The sequence below is a fragment of the Diabrotica virgifera genome, chromosome 8 (assembly GCF_917563875.1).
Source record: "Diabrotica virgifera virgifera chromosome 8, PGI_DIABVI_V3a".
Lineage (NCBI taxonomy): Eukaryota > Metazoa > Arthropoda > Insecta > Coleoptera > Chrysomelidae > Diabrotica > Diabrotica virgifera.
Genome location: NC_065450.1, coordinates 34,028,689 through 34,051,229, shown reverse-complemented (window position 1 = coordinate 34,051,229; position 22,541 = coordinate 34,028,689). Strand labels below are relative to the sequence as shown.

General features: G+C 34.7%; 1 protein-coding gene across 3 annotated transcripts in view; it reads left to right on the top strand.

Moving 5' to 3' along the window:
- The window catches only part of LOC114333906 (polycomb protein Asx), a 200,000-nt gene extending 177,813 nt beyond the window's left edge, over positions 1-22,187 (top strand). For all 3 annotated transcript variants that reach the window (XM_050659418.1, XM_050659416.1, XM_050659417.1), the window contains exon 12: positions 3,786-22,187. In XM_050659418.1, coding sequence (XP_050515375.1) covers positions 3,786-4,102 — 317 coding nt within the window. In that variant the 3' untranslated portion in view covers positions 4,103-22,187. The remainder of the gene's footprint in view (positions 1-3,785) is intronic.
- The last annotated feature ends 354 nt before the right edge of the window (positions 22,188-22,541 follow it).

Genomic DNA, 22,541 nt, shown 5'->3' with positions numbered 1-22,541 from the left:
CGTCCGAGTGGTCTTTTGCCTGTAGGAATCTCCTCCCATGTCACCAGTCTTACATGTCTCTCGTTATGAAGTCTGTGCACGTGCACCATCTTAGTCGCTGTGATTTAATTTCTTGGGCAATATCGGTGTCATTGTAGAGTTCTTTTAATTCGAAGTTGGTTCTGATCCTATACTGGTTTGTGTTAATGTCGTGGTGAGGTCCGAAAATGTTTCTAAGTATTTTTCGTTCAAAACGTCTGAGCTTTTCTTCGTTTGATTTGGTCATGGTCCACGTTTCGCAACCATATGTTAGTACAGGTCTGACGATGGATTTATAGATTTTGATCTTGGAACTTCTTGTAAGATTTTTTGATTTTATAAGCTTATCCAGTGCGAATAGACAGCGATTTGCTGATTGGATTCTGTCTTTTATTTCTTCAGTAACATCGTTGTCAGCTGTGATTACGGCCTCCAGATACTTAAAACGTTGTACTCTTTCGAAATTGAAGGTGTTGACCGTCACATTTTGTCCTAAACTGTCTCTTCGTGTCGTTCTATTTATGCACATATATTTCTCTTCATTAATCCTCAGCCCTACTTCGCTTGTTGCTCCTTCCACCTTGTTGAAAATGGCTTTTGTGGATAGGATGGAGTCTCTAACGAGATCAATGGTTCAATCTCCAACGAGATCAACGAAAGGTTCTTTACATTGAAATATTATGCAAATATTTAACATTATTTTGTATATTCATTCAACTCAGAACTCCCCAATATGAGGTAGCTGCACGGCAACCCATCCACCCTTCTTTGCTCAACATTTTTACTTACTCACATCTTGAAGCATAGTATTGACATTTACTTTCAAATATCGGCAAATTATTTCTGACATCAAGTTTAACTCGGATGTAACGATGTCTTGTAATTATCTTCACCTCTCACATACTATACAATTTAATATTTTTTAGGAATTAGCCACAATTTTACTTAAAAATTAAGTTCATTTGACGTTTCGATTTCCAATTGGAATCTCCAATTCCATCAGTAATTATATTCACCTCTCACATACAATTTAATATTTTTTTAGGAATTAGCCACAATTTTACTTTAAAACTAAGTTTATTTGACGTTTCGATTTCCATCTCGGAAATCGTTATCAAAATACAAAAGAGAACGATTCCCGAAGCGGAAATCTAAACGTCAAATGATCTTAATGTTAAAGTGAAAACGTGGCTTATTCCTAAAAAAATATACTAAATTCTATAGTATGTGCAGGTCATTTTTAGCAAAATTGTTGACCAAATTTGACAGCAATTCATTTATTCCTTCTCTGTCTCTATCTCTCAATACGAAATAAAGTTTAGTACAACAACTGATGGTGATAGTATATTTTTTATCTTATTATTGATAGAAAATTTTTTAATTACAGCAGAACTCTTTGATAAGATATTTCCATTGCAGTAATATTGCTTAGAAAACCGTATTGCAAAATTGCAAAGTATAGTATAGCGCAATGTATTCGCTTATAGAATCAATAATGTATTGCTTTATAATTTCTATCAATCGATCTTGGTACAAATTTTTGCATTAATTTTAGTAAAGTTGTTCTGTAGCTATTTTCTTGTGGCATTTTTGTAATTAACTATTTTTAATGGGGAATAAACCACAATTTTACCAAAAAAAAAATGATTTTATTAACGTTTCGTCGTCGAAATCTGATGCCGTTGTCAAAATACAAAAAATATTAATGAATTGAATTGATTAATATTTTCTTGTATTTTGACAACGGCATCAGATTTGGACGTCGAAACGATAATAAAATCATTTTTTTTTTTAGTAAAATAGTGGCTTATTTCACATTAAAAATAGTTAATTTTAGTAATGGCTGTAGTTAAAAACACGAACAGAATAATCATCCGAGAAATATAGGAAGATTTGTGATGAAGGTAAATATGTGTTACTATTATAAAAGATTTACGATGGTTGAAATGTACATAGTGGCTCGAGCAATCATATGGATCTTTCTCCCTTCACAGCTTGAAACGTTCGGTGAAGGGAGAAAGATTCCATATGATTGCTCGAGCCACTATGTACATTTCAACCATCGCACGGTCAAAATTCTTAGTGTGTGAAACAAGCGTTACCCTGTCCTGTAGTCCTTTTCCAGCAATCCTTCCTAAGATCTTCATTACATTGGTTCCCAGATGTCTCTGTGTTTTGCTTGTATAAAAATACTCCTGAATAAAATTGAATATACGAGGGTCGTTTTTTTTAACCTCCGTTTGTCCGTAAAAAATTCCCGTGAAGCGTTTCGCCATTGCGGTGCGCAGTGGGCGACAGCGCATCTCCCCCGCTACACTCTACATTAATCCCGACTTCCAGGCATCAGTCTGTACTGTGCTACACACGAAACAACATGGCCGCGACAATTAGTTCTCCCGCCAAGTGTGAATTACGCGCTGTCATTCGCTTTTTGCAGGCAGAAGGCAATAGTGCAGCTGCAATTCATCGAAGGATGTGTCAAGTGTACGGAGAAGGGTTTATGAGTGATGGAGTTGTGCGTGAATGGTGCCGAAAATTCAAAGAAGGACGAAATGATGTGCATGACGAAGGGGGTCAACGTCGCGATTCTGTCGTTACAGATGAGCTTGTTCAACTTGTTGATGAAGCGGTGAGAAACAACCGTCGCTTCACTTTAACATCGTTGGCAATGGAATTTCCACAAGTTTCATTTGACACATCCTTGATGTGTCAAGTGTGTGTGTCAAATGAAAGCGAATGACAGCGCGTAATTGAGAACTAGTAATTTCGTGTGTAGCACAGTACAGACTGATGCCTGGAAGTCGGGATTAATGTAGAGTGTAGCGGGGGAGATGCGCTGTCGCCCAGAGGTTGAAAAAAAAGACCCTCGTACAATTAAACTGTTCTTTATTTAAACAACAGTGGCTTCTAAATAATATATCTTCAGTGGCCATTAGATGATTTTTAATGATTAGGTATTAATAATAACTTCCTTCAAATTGTTTATTTTTAAATAGAGCTCCAGTTGACCTTCTTTTTGTTTTATAATGCAAAATCAAAAAATCATCGCCATCTTCTTCTTCCATCAAAAGATATAAAATTAATTTTCGTTCAGTACGTCTGACATCCTACTTACACGATTTTTAATACTATACTATTATGACTTCGCATTGCGCAATGATGTTGTCGCTCATAGATGCAGTTCTGTTCAGAATTGGTCTGACCGCAGACGACACTGTCGCTTCAATCTGTGGATTGCAGTCTACGGTCTACAGTCGCTTTCGGAATCATACCTACTCGAGTTGTTGTTTGTCGCCTTGCAACCGCTCTCGAGCTGTCGACAGCACGATGGAATTTCATCATACTGTTGACAGCTTGAAGCGGTCGCAACTGCTAGAGCTGTCGTTTGTATGGCAGCGAATATACGATTACAGTTCACCGCGCGGTCGCTGCTTCAAGCAGTCGATCTCAACTGCTTGAAGCAGTCCGGTATACACCAATATATCCAATAGCGCACCAACGATTTCAGGCCAATTCATCATATTTCTCGTTACGCCGATAACTTTTATGCCCTGGTACCCAGACTAGTTTCAACCCGGTTTCAACTTCCAACCCGAGAAAATACATCCAAACAGTCTCACACGAGCTATGAGTAACCGTAGCGGAACTGAGTACACGTTAGAGCTACTTGACCGTAAACTTAAATTTCATGTAAAGCACAATTTTATTGGATTAGTACTTAACATCTTCAAATGACAAATGATTTATTTATTGAATGTATATTTTAGGTGTCGTTTATGGTGACGTCAGCGTAGAATCTCCAATCCAGAATTACACAATAATCGGCGGCGATGGCAACGTGATGGTCGACCATCCCGGCGCAGCCATGCAGAGCCAACTAGTTCTTCAGCAGCAACAGAAACAACCCTCGCAAGCTCCACCTTTGGTCCAGAAGCCTGTGACGACCCCCATGGCGGTCGTCACGAGCGATTCTTCTTGTGCGTGCAGCCTCAAGGCGATGGTGATGTGCAAAAAATGTGGCGCTTTTTGTCACGACGACTGCATAGGACCGAATAAACTGTGTCGTACTTGCTTCATACGGTAGGCTACTATATTTAGACTAGTTCCTGGAGTTCATAAATCAAACATTCGGAACGTTTTTAATGTATCATGAAAGTATTATTTGGAAGATAATACTTTCACATGATGTTGTATATACAGGTAGAAAGAAATAAATGAATATACTTCATTTTCAAACCAAACCTGATATTTGATACTGTTTGTGGCACCCAAATGTGCACACAAGAGGATGAACGAAGGCTCCGATGTTCAGAATCAGAAGAGATGTGCGGGTGGTTCTTTGGTTCTTTTTTACTAGCTCAAAAATAAATACAGAATAGGGAAACAAGAAAATAAAGGGGAGGATAGATATTAGATCTAAACCAGAAATGATGGAAAGAAAAAAGAAGAAAACAATAGAGAAACAATTTGCCAAGAGGGCGCCACTTCGTCCTTTCACAGAGAGGCAAGGAAAACTCTTTAAATCAAAACTCAAATATGCAAATACCTATTATTAAGTGATAAATACTAACAACACCTACCTTATTTAGTCTGACTTTAACATAATTGAGCAACAGAAGGGAAGATTGATCATAAAAAATTAAACAATACCAACATTATTACTGTTAAATCATATTTATTTTTATTTAAAACAAACTTACGTTGGACATCTTTCTGAATTTAAATATAGAAAAGTATGTCCAATTGTTACATAAAAAAATTGCATTGCTAAATACCTATAGTGTTGAACAAATGGGACATCGGTGATGTATCTACTGCAGAATAACTGGGATATGACCCTAGATTAACTACTGTAGCACTTAAAAACACCACACTTAACTGGTTACTTGGAGAACAATGTAGAAATAAGGATATTACAATTCCATTTTCTGTAATTGATTTCCATATGAAAATTTCATCCATTATTGATTTTTTGTTGCCAAATTGATAAACAAAAAAAAACTCTATATATTCCGTAAAATAACTTTACTATTTAATGACTGTTTACATACATTGAACTAATTCTTAACCGACTGCCAATGAAAACTTACGCGCATTCAACACCGAAACAACTTGTACCAGCTTTGCATAAGCCATTCGCCCCAAATCGGCGAACCCATAAAATAGAACTTTTTCACTTGATGGTCTGATTGACATTTTGAAAGTAAAGTGTGATTCATTCATCAAATCTCAATTCTCCACAAAAATAAAACTGTTGGCGATCGCATGATCTTTTGTAACCAATCAAATAAGGACACAACAAGCACTTAATTCCCTAACCCATCATGCCTTCTGCCTACAGCCCTACTTCTGCTATTTCTGCCTACACTATCTCTCGATGCTTCATCGGAGATTCCCAGTAAAAAAAAGAATGTGTGTGTACTTTGTACGCACGTAAGAAGTTATACTTCTATTATATAATTTCAACGAAATAAATAATATACTTAACAGATTAGTTGTATTTTATTTAAATATTAAACTAACTTTCTCACCTACCACTTTCAAAAATTTTTTATTAAAACAACCAAAAATTAAAAAAAAATGGATCATCCGGGATTGGAACCCGGGACCTCTCGATCTCTGGTCCAATGCTCCACTAACTGAGCTATCGGGCCCCTTGCAAGTGACGTCTATAGTTTCGGATATAAGTACACAACACGGTGACAAATAGATCAAGAAGTGAAGTATAAGAATGTTATACCTAGATATTTTATTATCTTACTACCGAGGAAGACAAATCCAAAGACACAAAAATTATAATAAATAATAGGTACATTTACTAAAAACATATACATATGCATACCTATCTTGAAAGATTAGCAACGAACTACATACTGCCTGTGTGCGCATGCGCCAGGCAATTATAAAATTTCACTCTCGATCGTAAAGAAGTATAACTTCAAAAATAAAGACTTGATATCTGCTTCCAAACAAATCTTAAGTGTCTGCAAGGGTTCTGGAATAAACAAATTGAAAGCAAATTAAACATTCCAATATAAAATTTTGAATGTTAAAACAAACAATGACTATATTTTAGGATAACACACTGACGTTCGAAAATATAAATTTAAAACGCAAATCTTTTCGGAAGTAATTATTGATTCCTACAATAAACTGGGTGTGACAAAAGTTTTTTAAATAAAAATCGAAAATACCGATTTTTGAATAAAACTAAATTTTTTAATCGTTGAAGGTTGCAACGAAAATTAAAGCTGGTTGGGATGTATGAGAAGTCCAGAAGTTGAATAGTACTTTGGATAACATCATAATTAATCCAAGTGGAACCTTTGTCTTCATATTCAAATTAAACGAAGAATTCCAGGTTTAAAGATGTTCATCATTCACACCGGCTCTCAGCTGTTTTGAAGGACACACCGGCGAGCTTTGGAAAGTGGGTCTACAGATCTCTAAACGAGAAATACTGAAGTCAGAAAGAAAATAAAAAGTGGATACTACGAACTAAAAAAAATTTGGAAAAAATTGAACTAAATAAAAAGGAAAAATAGCAACACATTTTCTTTTATCTGAGTGACAAGGAAAACTCCAGGATCCTACACTTTAGAGCGTTTATAGATAAATAAAAAATATAAAAACAATAGAACAAATAGGTTCAATCTGTTCCTATAATGTTCAAAACAAAAAGGAACGAGCACACTTACCTTATGTGATCTTTGTTCAAAATTATTACTTGTGCATTTGCTGTCCAAGAGGCGGTAACTTTAGTAGAGAGATAAAAATACTAATAGGGGAGTCAATGGAGTTTTTGCTTACAGAAAAAATCAAACACGATAGAACTTTTTGCAATTTCAGTAAGAATTATTTAATAAAGAACATATCAAAAAGTTTTGCTCCAAAAGTGGGTGCTTAACTTTTTATTAAACAAAGCGAAATTAGTTGTTTCTTTAAATACTTACGAAAATATCAATTTTAGAAAAAAACTGACGACCATTGAAAAATTTAGAAAATTTTACACAAAAAAGATTTTTCTAAAATTAAATCTACAGCTTCTATAATTTTTAATCAAGTTACCCCTCTCGCAAACATTGGCGCACGGTATAGTAACGTTCGAAGCAACGCGCGTTTCAATTAATTTAATATAATTTTATAATTATAATTAATTGATCAAATTAAATTTTACAAATTGGAAATGATAGAAGAACATTAAAGCTATCTTATAGTTAATATTGGTATTGGTATTGCTAAATCCTATTAATTAAATTAATGAATAATTAAAGCAATTATGCAAGTAACGATTATCCAAGAATATTCAAAAACCAAACGAAACCATCTCTATTTTGGTGAAATTAATACTCCATCGTCATTCGTCATCGATGGTGACACCATCGTCAACTAACACAACTAATTTTAGTATAGGCGGGAAGCTCGCAGTGTTGCCATTTATAGAGCCTATATCTAATTTAAATCTACTCAGTCTGTATATTAAAGTAAGCACAATGTCACGTTAAAAACCTTCTAAATATCTTATGAACTCTAGGGAACGGTCTACTTAAATTATTATTTTTTATGTACGGAAGTCTGTTTGTCGGTAGGCGACAGTTTTGAAATGGTATATTTAATTTATTGAGAATGTTTTATTAAATTTTGGTGGGGTGCTGTAGAGGATTAACGGGGGCACGTTATTAGCGATAAATAAAATACTTTAATAATATATTAACACTGTCATAGTGGGTATAACGTATCCACCATTTTCAAGAAAAGAAATATCCCCAGTGGCCGGGGTGGACATGCGTTATGCACCTGCTTAGAATTTATATTTAGCCATGGTGGATAACGGAAATGCAATAAACCACTGACTAATGCATATAAAGAGGTTTATAAAGCATATACAAAAAAGGTAGTAAAGTTGGTTTCTGTGTTGCACACAATAAGTCTCTACAAATGGGCAAACTTTTTTTAGCAGAACAAATAGATATTAATATTTTTTATTCAGAAAAAAAATTATTTGGCAATAAGAGCCTAAAACTAGTTTTTATAAACAAAATTATGTTTTAGAAAAAAAACATGTAAAGCATAAATATGCCTCGCAGGACTGGCACCGCTATTTAGTTTTTCTTTTGTTTTGTTATTCGCATGTTTGTTGTATTCTATTACTGTTTTGGGTTTTTCAACTGGTCTTCGTTTTTGAATTGTAATCATATCCGGAATGTACTTAGTATTCATAAGTAGGACATCTCTCTTACCCTTCTACTTCTTTTCAAATATTCCTGTATTGCTCTCTTGCATTATTAGTTGGCCTATCTGTAACTTCGTTGTTATAACTCGCAGGATTGTTTTTCTGTTTTTGAGTAATGTATCCAAGAGAAATGTTTGTTTTTCTAGAAGAGCATGAGCAAGCTCAACACTTAAGTAATAATTATCCATACAAATTGTTCGTCCAGCATTTAACAAATCTAGGACTGTTTGCGAAGGTACTGTAAAATCATGACCCCCATCTCCCCTGCCACAGTATATTTTAGTGTTATATAGATAGCCACCATCGAGACATACTTTGAACAATTTTATGCCAAATTTGTGAGCTTGTTTTTTTTGTATTGTTTGAATTTCAAGCTACCCTTGAATGGCACCAAAGTTTCGTATATGTAGATGAATTCTCAAGGGACAACTTGAGCTTGAAACGATTGGTTGAGTTTTTTTTAATAGCACACTGATTTTGAAAATTTTATCATTTTGGTCTCTAGCTTCAATATTTGCGAAACGTCACATTTTTAGTAGTATTTGATCCACCCATCTACATAATGATTCCTATAAATGTTTTCATTTCTTCGGCGTTTGTATCTACCCACCGATGAATTCTAGCTATCATTTTTTGTGCTTTTTCTTATTGCTGTAAATCATTTCGATTGGTTTCATTTACAAAAAAATTAATTAGCTCGTCCGAAATGAAAAGTTTATAGAAATAATACGGCGACTTGTCATAGTTGTCATACAAGAATATTGCCAAACAGTTCTTCGGCACGCATTGTACCACACTGAGTAGACTGAAATCATTGGTGATTGGTGGATACCGCTTATCCACCATGGACTCACAATAAACATTTATCAGTGTTGGACATGATGGATACCCGTTATCCATCAACAAAAAAATTAATATTGTCAAGGAGACATACCTATTTGTATTCATAGACATTATAAAAAACAACATTTTTAAACAAAAAAAATGTGGGCCCTGGGGCTTGATTTTTTTTATACATGGTGGCACTCTATGTGTTAAATATAAAATACTTTTAAACAGTATTTAATACTAATTTTTAAATCAGTAGATTGGTCAGTATTAGACAAGTGTGATTAGATTCCAAAAAATTTAAAAACAGAAGATCAGTGACAAAAAAGAATACTTTGATATTCCCTTTTTATCACTATATACTACCGGCGAACCAAGTCTGTAGGTAATAAATGTACCCAATTAAAATAATAGTCAAATCATTATCTTGCATTTCAGTGTTAATGACTTCCTATGCAGAGTGTCCACACTTAATTGGATATCAGATATGTGAGACATAAAAAAAATGTAATATTTTTTTGTATTTCTCAATGTATATTTTTTTAATATTATCTCCCGTTTATAACTTATGGGGCAGTGTTGGCAACTCACGGGAAAAGAAAGAAAAAATATAGAAGTATCTAGATTAGAACACGTACAAAATGAGGAAATAAGACGACGCCGACGGGCAAAGAGTGTATATTCCACGGTTGACCAAATAGAAACAAAGAAATTGCTTTGGTATGGTCATGTTATGAGAATGCCAGAGGAAAGATGGCCAAAAAGAGCATTAAATTACACACTCATAAATAGAAGAAGAGGAAGACCTGCAGAAACATGGAAGAAAGGCATAGAACAGTCTATGGCAGATAGAGCTGTAGAAGAAAGGGAATGGGTGGATAGAAAACGATGGCGAGCGAAATGTGGGATGCGGAGGAGATCGTAGGAACCCCACTGCTTATACAGGGTGTCCAGAAACTCTACCGACAAACGAATACAGAAGATTCCTCAGATAATTTTAAGACAATTTAACCCAATTCACTTAGTCCGAAAATGTTTCCTAAGGGAGCTAGAGATATTTGAAGATGGCGTCTGGTAATTAGTTTTTCTTAAATACCTCCGGAACGCTTCTATTTAGAAAAACAAAAATTTGTATGCATATTTATCTTCCAGAGATAAATCGATTCCATCCATTGCAAATTTCTAGTACCGGTCATAGGCGTCCATTTTGGGTAGGGCAACAGTTACTTTATCGCATAACTTTTTTGTCTTTAACTTTTAAGCATTTTTGATGGATTATTAAATTGTGAGGTATTCTTGTACTAAAAGGTACTCTTGTTTTAAGTCGATAGAATACACCGTTTTCTAGAAAAATTGATTTGAAAATTTTCCGTTTTTTAAATTAAAAAAAAAATATTTAGAAAAACGAAAACTTGTACGTTCAATTATATTCCAGAGATGAATCGATTTCATTAATTGCGAATTTCTAGCATCGGTCATATGCGTCGGTTTTGGGTAGGTCAACGGTTATTTTATAGCATAACTTTTTTGTCTTTAATTTTTAAACATTTTTGACACTAGATTATTAAATTATGAGGTATTCTAGTAGTAAAAGTTCCTCTTGCTTCAAGTTGGTAAAATACACCGTTTTTTTTTCTAAATTTTTTTCAATTTTTTTTTCAAATTCAAGAGACGAAATATTTTCAAATCGATTTTTCTAGAAAACGGTGTGTCCTACCGAATTAAATCAAGAGTACCTTTTAGTACTAGCATACTTCACAATTTAATAATCCGAAATGAAAGATGCTTAAAATGTAAAGATAAAAAAGTTATGCGATAAAATAACCGTTACCCTACCCAAAACGGACGCCTATGACCGGTACTATAAATTCGCAATGGATGGAATCGATTTTTCTCTGGAAGATAAATATGCGTACAAATTTTTGTTTTTCTGACTAGAAGCGTTCTGGAGGTATTTAAGAAAAAATAGTTACAAGACGCCATTTTCAAAGAGCTCTACTCTCTAGCTCCCTTAGGAAGCATTTTCGGACTGGGTGAATTTGGATAGATTGTCTTAAAATTACCTGAGGAATGTCCTGTCTTCGTTTGTCGGTAGAGTTTCTGGACACCCTGTATATACAGGGTGAGTCGGTTGCTAAAGGAGAAAAATCAGCCCAACAAGATGAAAAGGATTATTGCATTAATATGAAGAACAACACCAGAATAAAAGTCGAGAATGAACTAACATCAAAAGTAGAAATCAACTCGGGAAACCGACAAGGGGATAGCTTGGGCCCATTGTTTTTTAATTTAGTAATGGACAAAATCGTAGACGACATTAAAAGTAACGGAAAATGATATAAGATGGCAGAAAATCAAATAAAACTCATCTGTTATGCTGACGACGCAATCTTAATCGCCAATAACGAGGATAACCTACAGCGAATGGCACATACTTTCAATACAGTGGCGAAGAACTACAGCATGAAAATATCAACAGCTAAGACCAAATCAATGACAGTGTCAAGGGAACACATAAGATAAAAAATAGTAATTAACAAAGAACTAATTGAACAAGTCTCGAGATTAGAATATTTGGGAGTCGAACTATGTAGTTATGCAGTTGTTACAGAGAGCGTCCGAAAGCAAGTAAATGAAGCCAATTACGTGTTAGGATGTCTGAGGGATGTCATCTGGAGAAATAAAGATATGACGCTGGAAGGGAAAGTACGCATATACAAATCATGTGTAAGATTATGACGTACGCGATAGAAACAAGATATGACACAGCAGAAAGCAAGAGGATACTGAGAACATCAGAAATGAGAACGTTGAGGTCAATAGCTGGGAAAACTCATGAGAGACAAAATATCGAACGACAGAATAAGAGATCTCTGTAACATACATGACATAGTACGGTGGAGAAGACGAGAGTAGAATCAGCATGTGACAAGAATGGACAGCGAGAGAATAGCGCGTAAACCAGAGTCAAAGCCAACGGGCAATAGACCAATAGGAAAGCCCTTTAAAAGGTGCCGAGAGCTTCAATAGAAGAAGAAGAAGAAAAGTTTTGACATTCACAATCGCTAGCCGCTTCGCTTCAAGCGTTGTTTCTGAGAGAATAGGTTCATTTTACACAAAAATTGCTAACAACCATTTTTCTTGCTCTTCTCCTTCTTCTTTTTGTGTAGATATGACTCTGTCTGTTTTTTCGTGGTCTTCGGAAGGGGAGAACCGTCTCTCGCCGTCCTTACTACTCTATTTATTGGCATTCAACAGCATTTGAAACATTTTTTTCTACGTCGTACAAACTTGGTAAATTGATACCCCACCCCCCTTTATGAGGGGTTTTAGGAGGAAGCCCGAGGATCTTTTTAGGATCCCAAAGTTGACATCCACGGCAAAATCCAGCTTCTTCGTCTCGCTTTTAGAGGTCAAATCTTTGACGATTGGACTATAATGGGTTCATAAAAACCTTACTACACATAGTTTCAAAAGTTATGCATCACCCCTCGTATTCACGATGTTTACGCTTTTATAAATCCGTATCTTTATCACATATTTAATGGGCCTTTTTTATAAAAAATATACCATTTTTGGTTTTTTATTTTATTTGATTACCCATTTAATTGACCTGGTTTTGCCAAGGTCATTTAAAAAATTTATTCTGGTGAAATTTTTGAAAACGTGATTAAAAATGAATTGTACTTTAATTTCTGAGTTGGACTGTATAAGAATTATCGATTTAGTTGAAGAAGGCCATTCGCAGCGGTTCGTGGAGGAAAGAGTGGGTGTTTCTCAGAGTGATGTCTCACGGATATGAAATAGGTTCCTGGAGACAAACTTGATACTGAATAGAGCTCGGTCTGGTAGACCCCGAGTTAACAATGATCGCCAGAATAGATATATCAGAATTTCCATCCGTAGAAATTCTTCTATGTCTGTTCCAGCCATTCAAAGAGAATTCAGGCATGCTACAGGAGTCAAGAGTATCGTTATCTACAATAAGAAGAAGAAGAATTTTAGACTCAGGTTTGAGGAGTCGTCGACCAATAAGAGTTCCTCAGCTACAACCTAGACATATTTTGGGCCGCCTTCAGTGGACTCAAGAACACATAGAGCTCCCCCAACTGTTTTGGAATTTTAAGCTTTTTTCAGACGAGACCAGAATCTGTTTAAATAGTGATAACCGGCGAATTTGTGTGTGGCGAGAGCCAACAAGAGCTGCACACCTAGCCACACACGAATTCGCCGGTTAACACTATTTGAACAGATTCTGGTCTCGTCTGAAAAAAGCGCAAAATTCCAAAATTGTTGGGGGAGCTGTATGTGTTATTGAGCCCACTGGAGGCGGTCCAAAACATGTCTAGGTTGTAGCTGAGGAACTCTTATTGGTCGACGACTCCTCAAACCTGAGTCTAAAATGCTTCTTCTTATTGTAGCCAACGATACTCTGACTCTTGTAGCATGCCTGAATTCTCTTTGGAGGGCTGGTACAGACATAGAAGAATTTCTACAGATGGAAATTCTGATATATCTATTCTGTCGATCATTGGTAACTCGGGGTCTACCAGACCGAGTTCTATCCCGTGTCGAGTTTGTCTCCAGGAACCTATTCCATATCTGTGAGACATCAGTCTGAGAAACACCCACTCTTTCCGCCACGAACCGCTGTGAATGGCCTTCTTCAATTAAATCGATAATTCTTATATGGTCCAACTCAGAAATTAAAGTACGATTCATTTTTAATCACGTTCTCAAAAATTTCACCAGAATAAATTTTTCAAATGTTTACACCTTGTCAAAACCAGGTCAATTAAATGGGTAATCAAATAAAATAAAAAACCAAAAATGGTATATTTTTTATAAAAAAGGCCCATTAAATATGTGATAAAGATAAAAGCGTAAACATCGTGAATACAAGGGGTGATGCATAACTTTTGAAACCATGTGTATTTATTTTTATGTCATATCATATGCCATTTCAATATCAGATCTAAAATATCGAATGAGAATAGACGCCAATTGTAATTGAAAATGGTTATATTGGATATCATTATTGAATTAAATTCAATAGTAACAGAAATAATAAAGATTTAATTTATATTTTGAGAATGATTTGCTCGAGGTGCAAATAGAAAAGTCCAATATAACAAATTTTAATTTAAAACTGTGTTTTATTCCCTTTACATGAAGTAGATAACGTAGAAATGAAACAGTAAAATAGTCTGAGAATCATAATTATGGGATAATCTGTATATATGGTACTAACATTCTAAGAACAATTTAAAAAATTGTGTAAATTTAGCTAATTTTAAAATCATAATATTGTACTGCATCTTAAGCATCGATATTAATAAATTATCTAGATATTTGAAGACCTGAAATGCTAATAGATCTAAGTGCCAGTTTTTACAAATATCCTTTTATTGTTGCTAAGTTTTTCGAAAGGTTTTGCGAACTTTCAACAGTGAGACAACAGTGCGTCGGTAATTCGACACTGACAGTGACATTATACTATCAAAAACAATAATTTTTATATTCATAGGCGCACTAAATGTTGCCGAGTCAGTCACGTTCGATTTCTTGTTATAGATAATCGATTTTTAGTAGATCCAATGTGACACAAAATCTAGGCATGGCATAAAAAAGTTTATTTGAAGAAAGTGTATTTTTTGTTCTTCTTAATAGCGGTACAGGCTCCTTTTTGCAATATTTTATTTATACCCTATTCCACGAATATACGACTGTGTTGGATTATTTCGACAACGAATATTTTATTGTGCGAAATATGAAGAACGAAAATAAATTGCAAATTACATTGCTGTTTATTGGAATAATTATTAGAGCCATTTACTTTTGTACTTCTTATGTTGCACACTGAAATATTCGTTGTCGCGATAATCCAAAACAGTCGTATGTTGGTGGAATGAACCCTAGTTATAGAGTAATTTCCACATACTAACATATTTCTCAAATTGGGCTCTGTACCGCCATTCTTTATTATATTACGAATATGTGTGCGAAATAATATATCTCGACAAAATATACAGCCGCAATCTTGGACCGCGTTTGTTAAAATCTTTGCGATCTCTTAAAAGATCTGTTGGAATTTTTTGTATCCGTTTGGAGAGTTTTTAGCACATAGATCTTTTAGCACTGCATTGGCATAGATCACTGAGCAACAATAAAAGGATATTTGTAAAAAGTGGCTGTTAGATCTATTGGCATTTCAGGTCTTCATTTGTCTAAATCATCATTGAGTACATTTTCTTTTCGTATTTTTTAATACGAGATGAAGCCAACTACTGATGTAAAATTTTTATGTAAGTGCGAAATCTAATATTAAAAAGATAACCATATCGTGCACCTGCTAATCCATACAGTACATGTAGGTAAATTATTTATATTGATTTGTTATTTGTGTCAAATAAGTGAAGAATGTAAATCCACTGTATATTGGACTGAGCCGCTCAATTGTAACTCAGATTCAATCAATTTTTTAAAATATATTTTTATTTCCTAACATTCTTTAACAACTCTAGTAATATGTATATTTAATACTTCATAAACTTTTTTGAACAAATTGCGGCCAATATATTGTTGCTTTACCCCAAAAATTTTAAACCTTACGTACTGATTTTTTATAATTAATTTATTTACTGAAATATATGTTGAAAGTTTAAAATCACTTCTACTACAACGATTACACTGTTTTTCAGTATAACAAAGTATCTTTAGAAGAATAACCGAGAAAGTTTAAGTCTCTATTTTTGGTCTTATCAACTGGACTTTAATTGATCACATTTTTGTTAGGTACCAAACTTTGAATAAAATAACAGCAAAATGAAATTTTTTTATGCAGTGCCTTACTGAAAGCAATATCTTCACACATTTGTAATTTTTCAATACTTAACGCGATCGCTACCAAGCGACTCATATATTTATGAGCCACATCGATTTTTCGCATAATCAGTGAACCCGTGACCCGCACAGTGGTTCGAAATGCTGAAAACGTGGTCATGAGGTAAAATAAAAAGTTCCTATTTTGGGATTTTCATGTTTACAGTTGTTGTTTCCTCATACTATCGTAGAGTCGTAATACGCGGGTATAAGGATCAGACCGGATCTATTCCTATTCATAACTCCGAGACAAGTGAGCCATCAATGACTTAATTTTGGCCGGCAGTGAAAGTCAAATAGAACGCGTATATTGAAAACGCTGTAAAACGATTTGTAGTTTATCATGTTTATTGCTGTAAAGCAGATTATTCTTTTTTAAGTATGTAGGTATTAATCTAAGATAAAAGTTAAATAAAGATTTGTTAACAACAAATGAATAAAATTTGGTAATAAAATATACTTGAAAGATTCAAAATTTCGTAAAAATACATTCAAAAAGTACATAATATGTAATTCTGTGATTAATCTTTCGATAATCTCAAACTGTACATACAATCAGAAGATACAGAATCACATTGGCATTTAACTGCCTTGCTGGCAGTTGTTTGAATGCAACAGTGTGAAATGACGCATATTACAATATTCTGGCGATTATTGGGTATGTGTGGGCGGTTGTACCCAAGTAATAGGTTTTATATATTGTACTTCAAAAATAAAATGTATTGGTAATAAGTTATTTAAAAAGTCCTTTATATAAAATTTGAAAAAAATATGCGTTTAAAATAAAATTTTCCAATTTCCTTCAGCCATGTTGGATCCGCCATTTTGTTTTTCGAATAAATAATGTTAGATTTGTAATCAACGACGTTAAACTACCAAATTTGACAAACAATTTTGCGTTTTGATTAATATTTTCAATTTCATTGCGCGACGTTGGATGCGCCATTTTGTTTTAAAAAAAAATGTCAGATTTGTTATCAGCGATGCTAAAAAACCTTAAGTACGAAAGTAATTCCGAAGTGTATGAACAATATACGCTTTTAAAGGTTCATGACCACCTTTTCGGCATTTGGAACCACAGTGAGCCGGGATCGCACTGCACATACCGGCATACCGGCAATTTAAATACATGTGGTATATGAGGACGAGACTTAAGTAGGTACCCCTTTGGTAACGAACGTGTTAAACAAACCACATTTTTTAGTACGTTTTATTGTAATTTATGGACTTGAATATTTTTCATATTGTAATATATTTTAGAAAGTTTATGGAAAGTCGTTGATAATTTAATATTCTATGTAATCTATTTTGCGTCCCATCCATATCACTTTCATTGCACATGAGTGCAATAATACAATTATTATATTTGAAACAAATAGAAACTTTGAGATATGGGTCAAATGAAAAATATTTTACAAATAATTTAACCTACTCGCATACTCCATACTGGCATGGATTTTACATACATAAGTGCTCGCAGGGTGCCTCACAGGCGCCAAGGTTCAGTACTATGATATTTCAATATATTATGTTATTGTTTTATTTTGCTTTTGTACAGTAAAAATGTTTTGCATACTGTTGAAGTCCCATGAATATTGTTCCAAAAGCACAAATTTCAATTTAAGAAATTCCGTATATTTATTATACAGGGTGCCCCAAAAGTAGCGGAACGGTCGAGTATTTCATGAATTGAACATCGGATAGAAAAACTGAAAAATACCTGTTCAATAATTTTCAAAAATCTATCGAATGACACCAAACACGACCCCCCAACTTCACCCCTGGAGTTGGGGTGAGGGTAATTTTAAAATCTTAAATTTAAACCCCCAGTTTTTATTGCAGATTTGGATTACTTACGTAAAAGTAAGCAACTTTTATTGGAGATATTTTTGAGAATTGTGGACAGATGGCGCTATAATCGGAATAAACGATTTATCGTGATACCTGATACAATAGGTAAATATTATAGAAAAGGTGTAATATCTCGATATTGATATCGAATAACACCAAACATGACTTTCCACTCCACCCCTTGAAGGTGGGGGGAGGGGGACTTTAAAATCTTAAATAGGATCCCCCCATTTTTTTATTGCAGATTTGGATTCCTCAAGAAGAAATAAGTAATTTCAGGTGGAGTAAGTGTGTAGCAAAATATTAAAAGTTAGTATATTTACATACCGCATTTTGAGACCAAATAAGATTTGAAGCTAATATTTTAATATGTATTACCTACAACTGCTTCATTTTATAACTTTCCACGGGAATGACGTCACCATATTTTAATTTTTTTTAAACTATGTCCGTAGTACACGCTTCCCCCTTCAAATGGGAGAAATTTGTCCACCTCAAGGGGTGGAGTGGGGGGGTCGAGTTTGGTGTCATTTGATAGATTTTTGAGAGTTATTGAACACGTATTTTTCAGTTTTTCGATCCGATGTTTATTTCGCGAAATATTCTACCGCTCCGCTTCCTTTGGAATACCCTATATTATATGTAATATTTATATTCTTCCTTTCCAATATATCCTATATTCCTATATTCTTTTAAATATTCTTAGCAACATGAACAAACCAAAATTTGCACCCAAACTAGAAAAATAAATATTTGATATTGAGCTTTCAACATTATTTTATAGATCACATATTTATTATACGTTGTTTTATCACTTTCAAAACTGTAATCTGTAAAAATATGTACATATACCTAGTTATTAGTTTATCTTAAAGCTTACTGACTATCAGACTTTCATTTTTGTACTGTGGTATTTGAAAATGCAACAACAAGACTTGGTTAATAGTGATTTTAATAGTTTAAAGGTAAGATTAAAAACGTTCACGCTAAGACAAAAAATAACAGATGGTTTTTCAGTTAGTATTTCATAATATATCAACACTAATCCTTACACTTTACCTCTGCAAATCCTTACTATTATGTCTGTCCTCTGTACCTGTCACACGGGTACCTAATTGCTAGGTTTGGGCTAATCCGGCCCATTCTCATCTGTGACTTTCATGTCTTGTCTTGTCATATGACTGTCACGAAGCTATGCAAAATTTCATAAAAAATACATTAATTAATAGTATTGTTACTCTGCTTTAAAAAAACTTTATTCAAATACCATCAATATAAAGGATTTTTTATTGTGTTATTCTGGTAGATATTTTCGATCGTTTTAATTATTCCTAGAGGTACCTCTCTTAAGTACAACAAAAGGATAACGTCCTTTAATTTGGTCAAATGCCTTCTTAAGGTCCATGAAATATAAATATTCCGGTTTGTTGCATTGTAACGCTCGAAACACACACTAAGAATTTTGAATGTACGATGGTTGAAATCTACATAGTGGCTCGAGCAATTATATTGAACCTTTCTCCCTTCACCGCTTGAAACGTTCGGTGAAGGGAGAAAGATTCCATATGATTGCTCGAGCCACTATGTAGATTTTAACCATCGCACGGTCAAAATTCTTAGTGTGTGAAACAAGCGTTATGATTTCTCTTGAACTTGCCTCATTATAAATACGTGGGTAGTCCGATAAGTACTTAGCCTACAAAAGAAAAAGGAAAATTTTGGAAAAGTGGCAATTTATTTCTCTATATAGTCTCCTTTTAGCTCGATACACTTGACCCAGCGATGCTCCAACTTCTTTAACTCGTCTGAAAAATACCTTTTCTCGAGGTCTGCAAAATAGGCTTTCGTGGCGGCGATGACCTCCTCATTCGACTTAAATTTCTGCCCAGCGAGTGTTTTTTTCAAGTTTTGAAACAAATAGTAGTCGGATGGGGCCAAATCTGGAGAATACGGTGGATGGGGCAACAGTTCGTAGCCCAATTCAACCAATTTGGCCATGGCGACGGTGGAGGTGTGAACTGGTGCGTTGTCATGGTGGAAGAGCACTTTTTTCTTTGCCAAATGGGGTCGTTTTTTTCTTCAAGTCGGCATCGAATCGGCCCAATAATTCGGCATAATAGGGCCCTGTGATCGTTTTGCCCTTCTCCAACTAGTCGATGTAGATCACACCTTGTGAATCCCAGAAAATGCTGGCCATCACCTGTCCGGCCGATTGGACAGTCTTGGCCTTCTTCGGAGCACGTTCGCTGGGTGCTGTCCACTCTTTCGACTATTCCTTGGTTTCTAGTGTATACCAGTCAATTCAAGTTTCGTGGACGGTTATGAAACGACGTAAAAACTCCTTTGGATCACACTTAAATAGCGTCAAACACTGCTCTGAAGTGGTCTCACGGTTGCGCTTATTGTCTGAAGTGAGCAAACGCGGCACCCATCGCGCCGACAGCTTTCTCATGCCCAAAATTTTATGCAGGATATGACCTACGCGGTCTTTTGAGATGCCTACTGTGTCAGTTATCTCGCGCACCTTCAGCCGGCGGTCTGCCAATACAAGATCGTGGAGTTTTGTCACGTTATTCTCCGTGCTAGCCATTTTCGGGGCACCTACGCGTGGCTCATCAAAAACCGACGTTCGTCCACGTTGAAACTCGTTAAACCAATTTTTGACAGTTGCCATCGCAGGAGAAGAGTCACCGTACACAGCATCCAAGCGCTCTTTGATTTCGCTGCTTGATTTTCCTTCCAAAAACAAGAATAGAATCACCGGCCGATATTGCTCTTTTTCTATTTTATTAAAATCCACGGACACGCTGACTTTCACACGCAATCACAACAATACTATTATTTCGATTTTGCTGAAATTGTGACATTAGCCGTCTACGAGAACGCATTAAATGACAGTACACTTCATTTGCGATAGTGGCGCCATTGGGCGGAGAGGCTAAGTACTTATCGGACTGCCCAAGTATAGCGTCAGAGCATGATCTTCCCGACTTAAAACTTTGTTGTTCTCCTGATAATGTTATAATTTCATTCAATTTGTTTGTTATCACTTTGCTATCACAGATATTCTCCGAATACGCGTGGGACAATATAGGTGAGACTATATTTGATTTCTCTCTACACAAAATTCGTTGAAAATTTGGTTTTTAATATTTATTTCTATTTGTTTTCCATTTGTAGTTCTATTTTTTGCGTTGCCTATTGCTTGATAGCACTATTATATCATCTGAGAACCAGAGTCCATTGACAGATACTCTATTTTTGCAGTGTTAAACACATTTCCAATATATTTGTGAACCGCTTCGAGGATAGCAGGTCACCTTGTCTATACTTTTTGTTTTCTTCGGATTTTATTTACCACGTGTCCACTGTATTCAACCATTTTTCGAATATTATGAATGATATATAAATAGGTCTATTTTATGCATATGTATTAATAGTATCTGATATATTAGAGCTATATTTTATTATATATTGAAGGATGAGAGTAGCACAAACAAAATATGTTAAGTTAGCGCCATTTGTTTGCCCTACGCAATGGGACAAATTGTTGCTTATCGACAATTATGTCAACTTGTACTTTATTGTTTTACCTTTGTTTCTCTTGTTTAACGTCAGAGTATAGTATGTAGTCAATTCTCATTATATTTTACCTCTTCCGCAAACATTTTGGCGGCCAAATTCAAAATTTGTTAAAAATACGATTTGGTGAGCAATCATACTTCAACTGAATAATTTTACATAAAAATATGGTATGTAGTATGTAAGCCATCTGTTATTTTTTGTTCAAATTTAGACTATTTAAGCTTTTACTGAAATTGATACGTTGAATACTCGAATTTACAGGTTTAATTTTTATTTATTTTCATTTTTCGCTACATATCACTAGCATTTCTTTATTTTCACTTAGTTTATAATTAATTTATTCTTGTTCGTTTCACGCTAGAAGTCTTCCAAGCATTTTATATTACATTTTCGAGCAAATAACCATACTTGAATGTTTTTATGTTTCATTTTCACAAATGTACTACCTCAGGTATTTGTCGTATACTTTTTCATTTTTGCTAAAAAGTTTTTACAAAACGTTTCTAGTGCAATAATGTTCTTGAATGGATACAAAAGCGAATATTGTGTTTACTTTTTATCTTTGTCTGTCAGAATTATATGCTTGTGAGCTTTTCTTAGAAAATTATTTCTATAATATAGGATTAAGATGTGTATAATTATTTTTCATATAAATCTCATGTAGCCTTAAGGTCTTTTGTGTACAGTTTTTTTACTATTTAGGTTTAATATTTAAGTTTAAACTACTAGTTTGATGTACATAAAAGAATCTTCATGCAATGATTTAAAATAGACAGTACTTGTTAATGAATCTGGCGTTTTATTTTTTGTTTACATTACAAGAAAATAATACTATAGAGCGTTTCACATTAAGAACGGAACATTGCATAGATAGGGCTATGTACTTCTTATGGACGATAAAAGCGCGCCGATTGATTAGAATGAATCGTATATCGGCAGTCTAATAGCAACACGTGACTGAGAGTTTTGGCAACACTGATCTGTATAAAGGTTCACACGCACCGAATCGGCATAGAGCGATCGGCTCGGACCGGTCGGCTCGGAACGCTATGATCGTGGGACTGTACCCGCGCACTGACTCGGTCACCTCGGCGGCCTCGGCATCAGCAGTTTCGCACGGTTAGTTTAATAAGTTACAGAGATG